The 15,983-nt window shown below is 52.7% G+C and overlaps 7 protein-coding genes across 7 annotated transcripts; 3 read left to right on the top strand and 4 right to left on the bottom strand.

Moving 5' to 3' along the window:
• Positions 1 to 3: 3 nt before the first annotated feature.
• PG997_006923 (uncharacterized protein) lies at positions 4 to 1,807 on the top strand (the record flags this gene model as incomplete). The annotated part of the gene is made up of 7 exons (XM_066811238.1): positions 4 to 79; positions 200 to 479; positions 547 to 568; positions 626 to 1,072; positions 1,124 to 1,185; positions 1,243 to 1,350; positions 1,423 to 1,807. The coding sequence occupies 7 exons, from the start codon at positions 4 to 6 to the stop codon at positions 1,805 to 1,807; spliced, it is 1,380 nt and encodes a 459-aa protein (XP_066670161.1).
• Positions 1,808 to 2,375: 568 nt separating this feature from the next.
• PG997_006922 (uncharacterized protein) lies at positions 2,376 to 4,003 on the bottom strand (the record flags this gene model as incomplete). Its single annotated transcript, XM_066811237.1, has 6 exons — positions 2,376 to 2,821; positions 2,892 to 2,956; positions 3,017 to 3,115; positions 3,180 to 3,382; positions 3,496 to 3,744; positions 3,857 to 4,003. 6 exons carry the CDS (start codon positions 4,001 to 4,003, stop codon positions 2,376 to 2,378), a joined length of 1,209 nt encoding a protein of 402 aa, XP_066670160.1.
• Positions 4,004 to 5,317: 1,314 nt separating this feature from the next.
• Positions 5,318 to 5,998, bottom strand: PG997_006921 (uncharacterized protein; the record flags this gene model as incomplete). Its single annotated transcript, XM_066811236.1, has 1 exon — positions 5,318 to 5,998. The coding sequence occupies one exon, from the start codon at positions 5,996 to 5,998 to the stop codon at positions 5,318 to 5,320; it is 681 nt and encodes a 226-aa protein (XP_066670159.1).
• Positions 5,999 to 6,869: 871 nt separating this feature from the next.
• PG997_006920 (uncharacterized protein) lies at positions 6,870 to 7,413 on the bottom strand (the record flags this gene model as incomplete). Its single annotated transcript, XM_066811235.1, has 3 exons — positions 6,870 to 6,950; positions 7,013 to 7,248; positions 7,347 to 7,413. 3 exons carry the CDS (start codon positions 7,411 to 7,413, stop codon positions 6,870 to 6,872), a joined length of 384 nt encoding a protein of 127 aa, XP_066670158.1.
• A 1,371-nt stretch (positions 7,414 to 8,784) lies between these two features.
• Positions 8,785 to 12,426, top strand: PG997_006919 (uncharacterized protein; the record flags this gene model as incomplete). Its single annotated transcript, XM_066811234.1, has 13 exons — positions 8,785 to 8,916; positions 8,972 to 9,310; positions 9,380 to 9,443; positions 9,500 to 9,608; positions 9,661 to 9,728; positions 9,784 to 9,840; positions 9,893 to 10,133; positions 10,213 to 11,292; positions 11,361 to 11,467; positions 11,536 to 11,641; positions 11,710 to 11,797; positions 11,902 to 12,167; positions 12,315 to 12,426. 13 exons carry the CDS (start codon positions 8,785 to 8,787, stop codon positions 12,424 to 12,426), a joined length of 2,769 nt encoding a protein of 922 aa, XP_066670157.1.
• Positions 12,427 to 12,731: 305 nt separating this feature from the next.
• Positions 12,732 to 13,770, bottom strand: PG997_006918 (uncharacterized protein; the record flags this gene model as incomplete). Its single annotated transcript, XM_066811233.1, has 5 exons — positions 12,732 to 13,175; positions 13,223 to 13,329; positions 13,380 to 13,461; positions 13,523 to 13,649; positions 13,700 to 13,770. The coding sequence occupies 5 exons, from the start codon at positions 13,768 to 13,770 to the stop codon at positions 12,732 to 12,734; spliced, it is 831 nt and encodes a 276-aa protein (XP_066670156.1).
• A 1,806-nt stretch (positions 13,771 to 15,576) lies between these two features.
• PG997_006917 (uncharacterized protein) lies at positions 15,577 to 15,940 on the top strand (the record flags this gene model as incomplete). The annotated part of the gene is made up of 2 exons (XM_066811232.1): positions 15,577 to 15,708; positions 15,836 to 15,940. 2 exons carry the CDS (start codon positions 15,577 to 15,579, stop codon positions 15,938 to 15,940), a joined length of 237 nt encoding a protein of 78 aa, XP_066670155.1.
• Positions 15,941 to 15,983: the final 43 nt, after the last annotated feature.

Genomic DNA, 15,983 nt, shown 5'->3' with positions numbered 1-15,983 from the left:
AAAATGTCGGGCGCACAACCAGGAGGCTACAAGCCAATCAAAGTCAAAGTCGAGCCCGGTAGTACTTCCGCGGCAACTGGTGAGTCTTACCTCCCGAATATTGGCCGTCATAAGAGGCACTCAACGCGATGCTGTGACACCCGGTTTGGGTGTCTAGAAGTTCAACGTGAAGAGACGCTCTGAGCTAACACAAGCCAAGAAGATTCAAAATCTCCTACCAGCTCCCATGACGATGGACCAACAATTGCCGGGTTTATGCCCGACGAACTCTTGCCTGAGGATGTTCCGGTAGTGGACCCAAGATACCTCAATCCCAGCATGGTTTCCGCCACCAATCTTTCCGAGACTACGACAGGAATCCCACCGGAGCAATGGATTCCGTCGGAAATCTACCGAAGGTCCAGTGGCGCGTCGGTATTTGAGCCCAACTCGGTCGCGGGGGAATCGGGGAGGCTGTATCACGGATACAAGGAGGGAAAGTAAGCAGAGAATCCCGGAAGTCACCTACGACGTACCCTCGCTGATTAATGCCATTATATGTATTAGATACTTTTTGCCCAACGATGCAGTGAGTGTAGTTTGTCTCTCGAAGTGTGCATTAGAGACCGCTAACAGCGAATTCCAGGCTGAGCAAGACCGACTCGACCTACAGCACCAGGCTTTCAAAGTGCTGCTTGAGGACAGACTGTACTTGGCGCCGATCAGAGAGCCTCAACGTGTGCTAGATATTGGAACTGGGACTGGCATATGGGCGATCGACTTTGGTTCGTCACCCCGCCCCCCCTTTTGGGTGATTATCCCTCCGGCCTTGCTGACAAATAGACTCGGAACAGCCCAAGCGCATCCTCAAGCAGAGGTGATCGGGACCGATCTCAGTTTGATCCAACCCGAAACCGGGCTGCCAAATGTGAAGTTCATCCGGGAGGACGTCGAGGATCAATGGGTCTTCCCGCACAAATTCGACTACATCCACGCGCGCATGGTCTTCTCGTGTTTTGATAAACCCCGAGGGGTGATGGAGCAAGCCTTCGAGTTCCTTGAGCCTGGAGGCTGGGTCGAGTACTTTGACGCGGTAAAGAATTATTTCAACCTCTACATTTGAACTCGCTACAAAAGCATCCAGCTAACCTCCCACACTCGTCAGACACCCGAAGAGGCGAGCATGGACGGTACTGGCGACGGCAAGTCCTTCCAGCCAGCGCGGAGGATTTTCAGCGGCATCAGCAGCTAATGATCTAGCAGGAACGACCATCCAGCGGTGGGGGCGGCTTTCCCAGCAAGGCTTGCGCAGCAGAGGAAGAGACCCGGATGTGATGAGACACTACAAAAGCTGGATGCAGGAAATCGGCTGTACGTCATATCATGTTCCCCCTTTTGCCTTTCCCATTTTTTGAATGTTTTAAGAACCTAATCTCCCAATAGTTGTCGATATCGTGGAGAGGAAGCTCGCCGCGCCCCAGGGCGGCTGGGCCCTGAACCCCAGGCTGAAGCTGGCCGGGTAAGTGCAGCCCCATTCCTCCCTGGGCAGTTTTTACCGCCATATACGCCACAAGAAGCCGTCTCATACAGTTACAGGCGCTATTTCGAGAGAGATGTCTACGACGGCGTCAAGGGCCTGAGCTTCGGCATGCTCCGGGCCGCGGGGATGTCGGCCGAGGAGATCGAGGCAATGGTAGACCAAGTCCGCGTCGATCTCCTGAACCCGCATATCCACACCTATGTCCCTGCCCGGGTTGTCTATGGTCGGAAGCCATTCGAAGGGGAGATTGTCGGGTCGCCGGAGCGAAAAGATGACACCCGTACATGAAGGACACAGCTAGCCCCTTTCTCGCATTCAAGCAGCACATAGCCATCTTATAATACCGCCTCTATCGCACCCTCTGTTTGCATCCCAAGAGAAGAATACAAATGATGAACCTCTATAAGTCACGGGTTGCCCGGAGTGGGTTTGTTCCTCCTGTTTGCGTTTTTATTAAATGGTCAAATGAAATGGTATATTGAAGCCCCTTTTATCCCCTTAATGGCGCGAACGCTGCTTTAGCATTACTTTCTATGAATAACCAACTGGTTCCCGATCTATCCGATTAAGCATTGCATCCATTCCAAGACAGCTTAGGTATTATGTTCGAATGAATACCTAGCCATTATATCTAGTGGAATAAACATTATGCCAGTATAAACAATTATTAATCCAAACAGTACGGCATAAACGGTGGAAGCAGCGCTGTAGCCATTAAGGGGATACGCCGGATCATGCATTTTTCAGAACCGTAACAAGATCCTCGTCGTTAGTCATCTCGCGCCATACATTGGCGCGAATGTAGATCCCAAAATCTTCTCTCAAATATTCAGCCAAGTTCTATCCTTATTCTTACTCATATCCTGCAACTCGAAATCCAAGCTCGGCGTCGGGTTAAACACCACCCCTGCCCCCTCGCGTCCGACCCAATAATCTTCCTCAGCTCCGCGCTCATATCGCTCGTCGGCCTGTCGTCGATGCCGCCGCCATGCCCGGTCTCCAAATCCCCTCCTGAACCGATCCGTCCGGTCTGGGACGCACGCCGGGCCGAAGAGGGACCCATTCGGGGCGGGGTCGGGTTCGTGTTGGTGCGGGCGCGGGTGCGGGTGCTCGTGCTTGCTGTGCCCTGGCTCTTGCGCCGGCCGTACGGGTCGGTGCGGGCGTCGCTCGCGTCGGTCGAGATGTAGCGGCCCGCCGAGGAGATGGCGTCGCGCAGAAAGGGGCGCAGGACGGGGATCGAGGCGGCGATGAGGGTCATGGAGATTTCGACGATGCTCCAGATTTGAAGGTCGCCGCCGTTGTCTGTTGATTGGGTTGACCGTTTAGTTAGGGTTCTATCCTGGGGACGGAGAACAAGTTGCGGCAAGCTTACAAGAAAAGTCCTCGTTTTTCAGGTTGTTGAGTTTGATGGTCTTGACAATAGCTGTGGCAGCCGCACTGCGAGAGCACCGGTATGAGCGGATGGTTCCTGTATAAAGAGGGTCATGGGCAACTTACAATACTCCTAGGCTCATGGCTACACCTACACCAATCTTCTCCTTGAGCTTCATCTGTAGGTTCGCTAAGACAAGCCAGGGGACGAGGGCGAAGAAGAGACTGGGCAGTGAAAGTCAGTGTCAAGGATGTCGGAAGCAAGGATCTAGAGCGAAGGCTTGGTCACTCACTCGCATGCCGCGGAATATCCTGTTCGAATTCGTCAGTTTGTATCCCATCATTGTATTCGCGGGTTTTGAACCCACCAGAGGCGGCCACGTCCACGGCGATGTGGATTGATTCATCCGAGCATACACCGGGAGTCATTGGGTCAAATGTCTTGCTCGGAGGGTTGCAGCTGAAGTAGTTGACGAAAATGCTGGCAATCAGCTTTAAGCAAAGGCAAAGTCAGCATATGGTTCTCCTAAAAGGACGATATCCAACGGTCAAACAGCGCTGCGCATTTTCCAATGAAGGTAAAAAGAAAATAAAAAAAATCTTACGAAAGCGTTCATGGTGGCCATGACGATAATGATGCTCCATTTCAGCCCCCCTTTCGTCATGCGAAGCAGAGTGACGGCGAACGAGCTCTTGGACCAGGCCGCGCCCAGGATAAGCAGCGAGCCGTTGATGGCGCCGCGCAAGGACATTTGGACGACTTGCGGGTAGGTGAGTTTGAGCTCCGATGCGTGCTTTCCGAACCCATGGCTGATGTTGATGGAGATGAGAATGGCGCAAGCTAGTTGAATAAACTACGAATAGAAACGGGCTGTTAGAGACTCAAGTGTAAAAGGCTGTTGTTGCCATGGCGTATATCGATCGACGAACACAAGTGTCGCGGTATTAGTCGGTAGAAGCACGTACCCAAGAGAACAGGGCAATGTAGTCGTCCCACCACAGCCCACGATTCCGAGACAGCTTTGCATATACTCTCAGGCCCAGAATGGCCCCCGACAGAGACACGAGGCCCCAGGAAACGCCGTCGATGAGCGGCCCGCGGTCGTCCGCCATTTCTTGAGCTACACAGCCAACGGATGCCAATTATCGAGCAATAAGCCGAGCCGAGCCGAGCCGTTCAAAGGCAAGAGAATGAGAATGCGTGCGTACACATCAAAAAGACCAAACCAGCAGGTGCTTTGCTCCCACGAGCCATGGGAGTGGCCATGTCGATCGCTTTAAACATTCCCAGAGCCGTCGTGGTGGTTGCTCCACCGAACCGATCCGTTTCAAAGAGCCCCCAACTGGTAATGCTCGTGGGAATTACCAAGTCCAGGCAGGCCTGGCCGGGCTCGTCGCGCTGGGCCAATCGGGTTAAATAGCAGCTATGGAGCAGACGATTTGCGCAATCCCCTTCATAATCTCCACGTTCCTGCGCGATCGCCTTGCAGGGCTCTGCCAGCCCCGGCACTTTGGGGTCTCGGCAGAGGGAGAGAGCTCACAGCGAAGATCGCTGCCTTGGTTGCGTTGCACCCGGAAGACTCGCACGAGCAAGTGGATAAAGGCGGATACTGAACTTATGGTTCGATCAAATGTTGGTAATGCGACCTAGCGGGGAAGGTTGCCGTGAATACCAAGGCTAGCCATGCAAGACGATCGTCAAACATCGAAGGAAGGCATTAGGGGGGCTAGCCCGGCAGCCGGTTTGATCTAGCGTCGCCCGCCTCAGCCCGTATGGGATTAGACCCTGGCCTAGGAAACGGACCGCAGACGCGACCATGCCCTTTTCCTTCGGGCCATTGCAGCCTGCATTGACGTTCTACAGCTCTTGCATGGAACTCAAAGTAGGCTTAATACGCCTCGTCCAGCCACCATGCACGCAGCGACGTACTCCTGGCAAAGGGGGGGACTAATGTCAGTCAAACACCTAGAAACGCCATGGTGGATTTCATCCCATGGAAAATAGATTGTTACCTCGGCTTTGATAGGTGACTAACAAAAGAAAGGACGAACCATTTCATTGTACAAGTCAATGACAAAAGACGTGGCTTACTATTATGTACGGCCCTTTGTTCCGATAATGTGGTTAGTACTCGTCTGAGCTCCGGTGCCGAGGGACTGGAACATTAGGTTCGGCCTTGAATATGGGACCATTTTATGGATATTCACGATTTAGTGGAATCAAGTTGCCTTCTTCTAAAATATAGTAGGCAATGGTCATTTTTACTAGAGTTGTAATTATTCCGATCCTACGTAATCAACATCACAAGATCCAAATCGAATCGACCTAACTTCCGAATATACCTTACCCAAGCTCTTTCAATATGTATCAATGCACCTCAACTTATCGAGATCCGTAACCAAGAAGCAATCAAGACCCTTCTCCCCCTAGAACCTTGAGTGGAACCCCTTACTTGGATGCCTCACCATCTTTAACAGCAGACGCCTTACCTCCCTGAGATCATATTTAGATACCAGCAGGACCCTCTCGATCAGGATGGAGATGTTCATCCCATGATCCTGGGCGACGAAGGCCTCCAGTATCGTGCCCCAATCGCTCTCAGCATTGCCGGTAAGTCGTGAAGCCACGGCCTGCGGCACATGCATACTCGCCTTATAGAAGGAAGGCGGTCTCGCCACCACGTGCTCGCCGGTTGCGGGGTCGACCCTCACAAACACCAAGTCCCGGATGGCATCCTCAACACGTTTCCAGCAGGGTGAGCAGAGAGTCCCCGATAGCTGACGGCCCTCAACTTGTGCCCGTGCGGCGTCCTCGACCACGAAGTTGACGAGGAAGCTGCGCATGGGTCTTGGCAGGGCAACGCAGCGTTCACTCACGTCGATGTAGTCGCAGTTGTGACGTACCTCGCGGTCCTGTTCTCCGGCAGGTAGAGCGGCCTGGATATGGTACACCACAGTGGAAAAGGTAAGGTCACTAGGTTGATCTCCATTGACGGAGAAGGCCGGTGAGTCTTGCGTAGTCTCTTGCGTAGAGTCAGCACCAGTAGCAGCCGTGCGACCAGGACGCGGCGTGCGGAGGAATAAGTTCAATGACAGACAGGGAGCCATGGTGATGGTTGTGGAATGTTCAGGTGGTGGTGGTTGTCACTTAGAAAGCGCTGGGTAATACACGGTCCAATGGAAAAAGCCAGATTCGGTTCTATATTATACTCTTGGGTACTATGTCCAAACATCCTGAGAGAGACTGAGCAGCGTCGAGGCTTATAAGCTCATCAGTTGAGCCTCAACTCTGAGGCGACAATGGGAAAGTTCGGCAGCAACAAATGGATTTCGAGGACAATGAGGCATTGTTTGACTGTTCAACCCCCTGTTTGCCAAACAATGGGATTGTGGAATTGCACCAACCAAGCCTGAAGCTCTTTCTCAGCTACAGCTTGGTCTCCTGGCAGTACCGACCTGCCCTGTGGATTGTATACTGGCCAGCCAGGCATTATCACTTATATGCTAAGGTGTCATTGATATGGAAAATGCATGGTAGTAGCTATCTATTTCTCAGGGCCCGACGTGATGCTCGTTGTCGTAGGACCTGGAAAGCGGAACACAAAGCTCGCCTCCTTTCTGTTGGTGGCATGCTAACATTCCCTGGTCGTGTTTATCAACAGTAAATATATCGACAGAAAGGGCGTAAGGGGATATGTACCCGTACAGCCTAGCAAATCAACAGTCTTAAGACCGTCGGATGGCAGGTAACATCACTGACAAGAATTAGATGAAGTTGGAAAGAAACCTTGACCATTTTCGCACATTGATATTGATTGCGACGATGAATCAATTGAGTGTGCCTCTAATTATTAGATATATAACAGACAAAGCCCTCGTTCTGTCTGATTATGTAACCGACCCTCGAACAGCCTTTCACCTGAACGCCAGAGTGATAGTGACCCATTATCCCTTATTGGTGCTGCGCCAACGCAATCCTCTACTCGCAAGTCTTGACCTCGTAGCTGACCGTCTGGTTGCCGGTAGCGACGACCTTGGGCTTGAAGTCCAAGTAGACGAGCTGTTCAACTCGTTAGCTTTCAGTTTCACCCCACTTAACCGGCATTTGGAAGGATAGCTTACCTCGCCCTTCTCGGGGGTCCAGTCGCCGTCAGTGTCACGGTAGTAGACGAGCTCGCCGGAGCCGGCGTCGCGGACCTCGGCGGTGGTGTGGGTCAGGGTGCCCTCGGTGCTCCACTCAATCTTGTAACAGGTCGACTTGGCGACGGTGAAGGGCTTGGAGCAGCGGATGTTGCCGTCCTTATCGATGCACTTCTCGACTGCGTAGTCCATGACCTCGCCCTTGGCGACGCGGGAGGCTGTTTCGGGCAGTCAGCATTGGCACTCAATTGGTGAGACGGCAGGTGTAGCTGCGGCGGTGACGTTGGGGAAGACAATGAAACAGGCATGGACTTACGCTCGGTGAGCAGGCCGGTCATGGCCAGGCCGGCGGTGAGGACACTCTGGGCGTTGGGAATGTACATGATGAATGTGTACGTGTTTGTGATTTGTGGGAATCGAAAAGTTGATGGAAGTATGGGAAAAAGAGTCGGTTTGTTGATGCTTTTTGTTGGTGTGCAGTGGTAAGATGGACGTCCGGCGCGTGCGTTCGGATTTCATGTGTTGGCAGGCATCAGGGTGCGCCACAGGTACGTCATGGAAAGCCAGCAACGTCATTCCGGTGACGCATCGACGCAAACCGCATTGAGCCTTCCCTCAGGAACCAAACTCACAATTCCTAATTTAGCATGTGCACTCTTCCCAACTTGGAGTTCCCAGTTCCTTTTAGCCCAAATGTGGCAAACTGCGTACACGATGTTCACGAATGCCTCATTTCTCACGAAGTCGAGGTCATCCCATTTGGCCAATAATATCAATTGTGCTGTTTAGCCCCTCGCGACGATGTCAACCATAAACTGGAGGTGCGTCATGTGATCATGCACTACCTTGATCATCCTGCCATCCTGAATACGGCCACGGACGCCCACCGATGGATGCAACTACCTAATATTAGAACCGGGTTACTCTCCTGACAGTTCCGGAATTTTCGTCTCGTGGCTGCATCCTGGAGGACGTAGAGAAGATGTAATCAATCGGAAGGGAAGCCAGGACCACCGCTCAGGCGATTGATCGTTGCACTCGGCCGATGCCCGCAAACCAGGTGCAAGGGCCCCAGGAGAAATGCTACTCTGCAGGGGATCTCGGAAATCCCTCACCAAGAACACCAGTCGCTAACGCACAAGATGAGTTCCCGCAGGTTGGCGAATCTTGGGATACGATAAGATTCTTCATCGGTTCCTTGACCGAGGATGAAATGTCACGCGTGCATTTCGACAATTGATCCCCAAGGGGAAGGTGTCTCAGGGGTAATACAGACTGCAAACCTGCAGCGATGGCTTAAGCGAAAGTGATGTGCTGACCCGACCCGATGCCGCTTGTTTTATATTAACTGCGAAGCTTCGTCTCGCGAGAAAGGCTCGCGAGCCGAATTACCGCACCAGTAATATCCAATGCCGAGGTACGGGTATGCAGCCCAGCGATCACTCGCATGGAGATGTTTGCATCGATTTGATTGTTGCAGAATTTCAGCGTCGCCGCCCTCTTACGATAACTACGACATTTTCAACGACATCCCGCGCTCAAAGGCCTATTGCGGAAGGTATCATTGATATCTCGCCATCCCGCGTGGGTTTGACAGCTTGGCGATAACTACACTGCTCGCCGAACTGGCTGACGGTTTTGATACTGGGAATTGCATTGACGATATATAAGTATAACAAATGTTGCCATAGACTTGGTATACTCATGGAACCCAACCGGCTACTGACAATCTGATCTGAGTACAATTTGCTACAATGCGGTTCCTCTTGCCTCTTTCAATATGTTTGAACGGCTTTGCTGAAGCTATTCGAGACGTTCCCGGCGCTGGCATCTCAAATAGAACCAAATCCTTTGCCCCGAAGAGATTTATCTTGGAAGCAAAAGATGTAAGAAAAAATTCCTACCCGTCTCGTGGCTACATAACTGACACCCGGGTCACAGGATGCCAATGTCGAAGCACTGGCCGCCAAGGTCGAGTCGGCCGGTGTCAAAGTCACAAAGAGCTTCAAATCGGGCATCTTCAAAGGCCTGAGCATCGAGGCCGCCGAGGACAATGTACATACCCTTCAAGCATTCGTCGAGGTATCCAAGGCATGGCCCATCGGCAGGATCAAACTGGCCCCCGCGACGCCCTTGGCCACCTTCTCGGACGACGCCGCCGCGGCCAACTACTCAGTGCACGAATGGACGGGCGTGGACAAGGTGCACGCCACGGGAAACTTTGGAAAGGGGGTGACGGTGGCTATTGTGGATACGGGTACTGATTACCACCACCCTGCTGTAAGCCCAGACCCAGCATGCTCGCTCCTGTATTTCTCATGGCTAACGATAGGATCATCGTTGGAATAGCTTGGTGGAGGATTTGGCCCAGGGTTCAAAGTCGCGGGAGGCTACGATTTGGTTGGGGATGGCGGTGAGTTATAATCCCTTTGTTCTTCTGAGAGAATTCCCGTGGTCCGCTGACAAAAGACCGACAAGACTGGCCGGCATCGCCTAAAGACCCTGATAACGATCCTATCGACCTGACTATAGGCCATGGAACTCATGTGGCAGGTATACTTGCTGGAAAGAGTGACTGGTGAGTAAATTCAGAGATCAAAACCACCCTCATCTGACATATTGCCTTACAGGTACACCGGAGTCGCCCCCGAGGCCACTATTCTCTCGTACAAGGTCTTTTCAGAGCAGGGCGACGTGCGTTACTGCCACCAACCTTGGTAACTATCACGGGTTATACTGACATCACGGAACAGAGGTCCGTAGACGACGCCACTCTGATCGAAGCATTCCTGATGGCATACGATGCCGGAGTGAGTCGAAGGCCGCCCCATTAGCATCGAACTGAACTTGATGGCTGACTAGATTTCTGCATTTGGGCCGAGATCATCACCGCTAGTATCGGAGGCACCAACGGATGGACCGATGGGCCATGGGCCATGGTGGCATCACGACTTGTCGATCAGGGAGTCGTGGTTACGATCTCCGCCGGCAACGAAGGGGACTACGGTCCCTTCTATGCCAGCAACGGTGCGTCCGGTAAGAACGTCCTGGCCGTCGCCTCGATCGATACCAGCGTTGTGCCCGCGCTGCCGTTCGAAGTCAAGTAAGTGAAAGGAGCGCTGTCTCCCAAACGTTTATGAGAAACAAGAACAAATGGCACGAATAATGTTGAATTTCTGCAGTTTTAATCTGGATGGCACGTCCAACGTCTCGACACTAGCATACCTACCCGCCAGTACTCGCGCCCCTAGCGAACCGTACTTGCTGCCTTGGACCCCGATTCTCCCCTACCTGGTCGATCTATGCGATCATTTGCCCAACAACACATCCAACCTGTCGCAAGTGGTCGTCCTAGCTCCTCTAGGCAACTGCACCGTCACAGACCAGCAGCGGCGCCTCCAAAAGTACGACGCCGATCTCATCCTGCTCTACTCGGATGACGACCCGATCCAGACCCTCTTCGCCAGCACCGCCTCCATGGTCGCCATGATCGAGGCCAACGCCGCGCACGCCATCATCGACACCGTGGCGGCGGGCGGCAACGCCACCGCCCGGTTCGAGGACGAGTCCGACACGGGCCGCGTCGTCGGCGCGTTTAACTCGGCCGGCGGCGTCCCGAGCTATTTTACTACTTGGGGCCCCACGTACGAGCTCGACAGCAAGCCCGACATCGCGGCCCCCGGACGCAATATCTACAGCACGTACCCCGGCGGCGGCTGGGCTACGCTGAGCGGGACGAGCATGGCGTGTCCTTATGTCGCCGGTGTCGCGGCGCTCTACATCAGCCAGCACGGCGGCCGCCGCATTCACGGGCCCGGCTTCGCTAAGACGCTGGTTGATCGCATCGTCTCCAGCGGCGGCGCCGTCGCCTGGTCCGTTCTTGACCCGGCGCCCCAGAATGGAAACACCAACGCCGCAACCCCTATCACGAGGGCGTGGGCACCCGTCTCCCAGGTCGGGGCGGGGATGATCAATGCCGTCAAGGTGCTGAACTACACGATGTCGCTAGCTTTTAAGAAGATGGAGCTCAACGACACGGCCCACTTCGCGGGGAACCACCGGGTCGACATCACCAACGACGGGTCCGACGCCGTCACATACCGATTCCGTCTGCAGCCTTGGGCGGGCGTGGATGCACAGTCGCCGCTGTATGAGGACTACATCGTGGACTCGCACGACTTGGAACCGCGGGTGATTGTGCCGAACGTCAGCTTTCCGTTGGGCGAGTTCGAGCTACAGCCGGGAGAGACTCGGACCGCGCAGTGAGCCAATCCAAGCAGAGATTTACACGCGTTTCATGTCGAGTACTAATCCTTATTGATTATAACAGATTCGATTTCACGTACCCGGACTATGACCCGACGAAGCTGGGATTGTACAGCGGGAAAATTCTGATATCCGGCAGCAACAGAGAAGAACTGTCCGTCCCGTACTTAGGTTAGTACCAGAAACGGAAGCCCACATGTTTTGATGAGTGTGGTGCTAATCCCAAAGCATTCCAACAGGCATGGCGGCAGACCTGTACAGTCATTACCGCAAGAACATGTTCCCGGAGAATAGCCCAGAACACCTGGGAGGTGTTGACAGGCTGCCTTTACCGGAGTTCCACACGTATGCTTGGTCCCTCTAACTACGAGACACAGCTCCGGCTACGGTGCAACAACTAATACAGAGATTAGCTACGACTTCAACCTTAGCTCCGACGCCCAAAACTTTCCCAAGCTCAAAGTGGATCTGAGCTACGGTTCGAAAGAGCTTCGCTGGGATGTCAGTTAACCCCTGCTTGTGCACACACACATACACCTCCCCCGCGTAAATGGATAGCCGGATTTGAGTAAACTAACGCTGACTGGGTCCCTGTCCATCTACAGATCTTCGAGAAGGGCTGGAACGAGTCCAACTGGCAATACCCGCCCACCCTCGGCCAGACCCCGGGCTACCTCGGCTCCGCCGCCATCTACGCGCACTCGGGCCAGAGCTGGGCCTTCGACCCGGCGGCCGATGACAAGGAGGACACGCTCCCGCTGCCCATGTTCGATCTGGTGCGCGGCGACATGCCTACGTACCACGAAACCTACAGCCTCTGGTGGTTCGGGAAGCTGGCCAATGGGTCGTACATTGCGCCTGGTGACTATTAGTAAGCTAGCCTTTCCCCCGTCCTTCGTTTCCCCAGATTTTCTTTCCTTCTTCTCTCTATGGCGTCTACACACATGTCTTGTAACCCCGGCCCTTTGATTTATAGACACCTCCTAGGTTGAATGGCGGTTGCTAATGCTGTCTATAGTTGGCGGATCGCGGCTCTTATCCCCTTCGCGGAACCATCGCACTCAGATGACTGGGATATTTGGGATCTGGATGGCGTCCCGTATGTTACTGTTCTTCCATACACGCCCTGAGACGGTAGCTTGGACATTTTGCAAACAGGCGGCATGGATGGTTTATACTCACATTCATAAATGAACCAACCTTGTTGAAGCGTAGAAGGAGATCCAAAGCGGTTGGCCCTCGAACACCTGGGTATCGATATGATAGCGTGCGATAAGACCTATCTAGCAGATGCCAAAATTTCTGGGCACAGTAGCTTAAAACTTGGATGGAACCCCTGAGATGCACTTTTTATAGTGCATACATGCGTATTAAGCCCGGCTCTCATAATCTCCAACAAATCCGTCGCTTGAAGCGAAAAACCATCCCCCCTTCCTCAGATTTTATGCTGCGATGCCTTCTCTCGCTCCCAGTCCGACCATCTCCCGTCCCAATCTTCAGTCGACGGCGCCAGCTTCTTATCCACAACGCATGACCGACACAGCGTGTACGCCCTGCTCATGCTGGAGATCATAGTGTGCGAATGGTGCTCTTTATCCGACTTGCGTGTGGCACAAGAGGAGCAGACGACGGGGTACGATATACGCATGAACTCGCCACTCCGGATCATGGATATAAGCATATCGGCGGCCAGCTCGGGGATCTCCTCGAGGAGCTCGATGAATTGCTGGGAGCGGAAGAAGCGGTACCGCGTCTCGTGGACGAAGGTCTTCATCAGGCCGCGGAAGACGTCGCCGGCTAATGTCTTTTTGCCATACGCTGCTCGGAGATCGTAGAGGATGTCGCCGATATTGTCAATGTCTTGCACCAGGTATTGGTTCTGCAGGGGGCGGCCTTTGAGGTGTTGTATCGGCGAAACTGAGCCACGCAATACTCTTGAAGCTTGGGGAACTGGAAGAAGTCGGCGAGGTCATAGAACCGGATGCAGATGTCGATCAAAGCAGATTCCCCTTTTTTCTGCTCAAAGTCAACAGCTTTGAGGTGTCAGGACACACTCTCAATAGACATCGAGCGACAAACGTACCTCCGGTGTAGATATACTCGAGGAGCAACTGAATGTCAGCGGGACTAAACTCATGTATGAAAATCTCTTGTGTGTGAGCTTCCTAGATAGAGCCCATGGTTAATTAACCCTGCTGACAAGCAAGGGCGGGATCACACTTTTACCTTGAAGTTTCCGCAAAGAGCTTTATCGAACCACTCGCATCGCGAGGCGAGGATATTGCGATGTAAGTTCCACTCTCGACCACCGCAGATGACCTTCAGGTCTGTATACTCGCCGGTCCTGAACAGCCTGACGGGTAATGTTAGCTAGGTACAACGGCAGCCAAGAATACTACTTACCTTTCATCGCCGTTCACCACGAGCTCTTGGGCTTCACTTGGGCCTTCATTATCAGGAATTGACACGCTCATGATAGAAACCTGTATTTCGTATCAGGTCTTGTGTGCCGAAGTTGACAGAAGATAACGACAGAACTACTGCGGCGGCTGCTGCTACTTGTGAAAATGTTATGTTGGGCAACCACGAACAGAATGCGGGGGTTTTAGGCAGCCCAACGGGAGCAAACGGGTGAAAAGGGCACGACAAACAGATCGGCTATCCGATGACCACATAGATATCAACAGTGTCAGACCCCTCATCTGTGGAACCCACTGGACGGCTGGTTGCTCAAGAAACATCGGTTGCATATTTTTTTCAGGGACATCAAAGACGATGTCCTGTCTTATGCCAATGTATGGTAAATCACTCTTCATCCTCTTCTCCGTTTTCCTCCCCGTCTTCTATGAAAAAAAGTCCGGAAACTCCTCGCGCAACGTCCTCCTCACAGCCCGTAGACACTCCCCTTTGCGAAAGCTGGCCAGCTCCGGCCACCCGTGCCAGCGATAAATGTCCTGGACCGCAGCTAGCACAGCGGGCAGGTTACCTGTACCCCTCGCGCGAGCCGACGGGCACAAATTTGGTGTGAGAAAAGGACGCATGCGGATGGTGTGATGTGAGCAGATGATAACTAGCAAGGCAGCAACATCGATCAGTCCCACATGAAAATGCTTGCACGTTATTCGGAGAGGTTATTCGGAGAGACAATCGATCCAAGTCGCTGACTCATACAACACCCAGAAGAGTGAGACCAACTCAAGGGAGGAAGCTATACATTGCGTGCGCATTCGGTGCTTGTAAAATCGAAATAGGCGACTAGACATTGACTAGTATTGCCATTCTCAATACATTCGGTGGTTGCTCAAACCATATTAAAGGGCCACTAATGGTGAACTCGAATTAAGCATCATCGCGTTGAATGTTAAATGCGGTCCATGCCTAGTATGGAAAGGCCGTTTGTATAAAATGAAATGTTCGGATGACGGGATCGTCCAATGTTCTCTACTCCAGTACCATTGGCTGGTATTCTGAAGTCAAATTGTGCCGAGTCGTAGTGCATGAGGGGGCAAAAAGACAAAAAGCAGCATTGCAGTCCATACAAATGCGCCGCAAATTGGTCACCGTGTAAAGAAAAGCAAAAAAAGAAAGCTGCTCAGTATGAGGCTTGAACTCATGGCCTTCGCATTACTTAAGTATTCTCGTGAGAGGATATTAGTACGACGCTCTAACCAACTGAGCTAACCGAGCTATTGATCCAATCGCTGAGACGACTGGTCGGTGGTTGGTTGTTGAGAGAAGTGCCGTTATTGGAGTTCAGATAAGGCGCGGCGTAGGCAAAAACGTTGCTGGTAAAAGATAAACATCGTGGTGGGTTACGATTCATGCTGGTGCAGTCAGTCAATCGAGTACCTAGTGTGCAGTAGTCCCCCGGTTAGTGATTGGCCAAGACGGGCAGGGCCTTTCAAGATCTTAGGCGAAATACTGAGAAGTATATTCATTTGCACATATGCTTATTGGCGTCGACATCCAAGCTGCTTGGCAAATGCGGCGCAGATCTGGTGGTGAGGACTTACCAAGTGCCAATTGTCCGAAATGTGCGAACCCGGGTCCCACTATATTTTGTTAACTCCATATGCTTCCGGGAATGGCAACTCTATACAACAGGCATGCCGGCGCAAACTCGTGGTATAAAACACAACGCAATTGCCGCCAGTGATCTTCTCAACTATGTATATGGTTCTCAAGTCTCCAGGAGACTCAGTCCTGCCCATTCCACTCGTTTGGAATTTTTGTGTAGCTTTTGTTTCTGATCGGTCGATACACCAGGGCAACTCGCAACCATGGCATCCAACCACACTCAGCAAGCGCATCCAGCCTCCTCAGGAGGGTCAACACGCCTCGAGAAGGGAGACCGTCAAGATGTTTTGAACTTCAGCTCGGCCAATGGAAGAGCCAGCACGGATGCCGCGGGTGTTACCTACCCCCTGTCCTTAGACGAACGATCATTGTCCTCAGCCTTATGTTGGCGACGTTCCTAGTAAGCCTCTGAGCTTAATCTCCTTGGTTGCTGGTAGCACTAGCTGATAATATCTCTTTCAGATTGCCCTCGATATGAGCATAATTGGCACGGCGATCCCCATGATCACGACCGAGTTCAACAGCATGGCCGACGCGGGCTGGTACGGGAGGTATGTGAAGTCATAACCCATACACTGGTCTCAAGACGGCCGCGGTCTCAACTTGCGAT

Source organism: Apiospora hydei (genome assembly GCF_038363865.1).
Source record: "Apiospora hydei strain CBS 114990 chromosome Unknown utg000005l_segment0_segment0, whole genome shotgun sequence".
Taxonomy (NCBI): Eukaryota; Fungi; Ascomycota; class Sordariomycetes; order Amphisphaeriales; family Apiosporaceae; genus Apiospora; species Apiospora hydei.
This window is presented reverse-complemented; position numbering and strand designations above follow the sequence as displayed.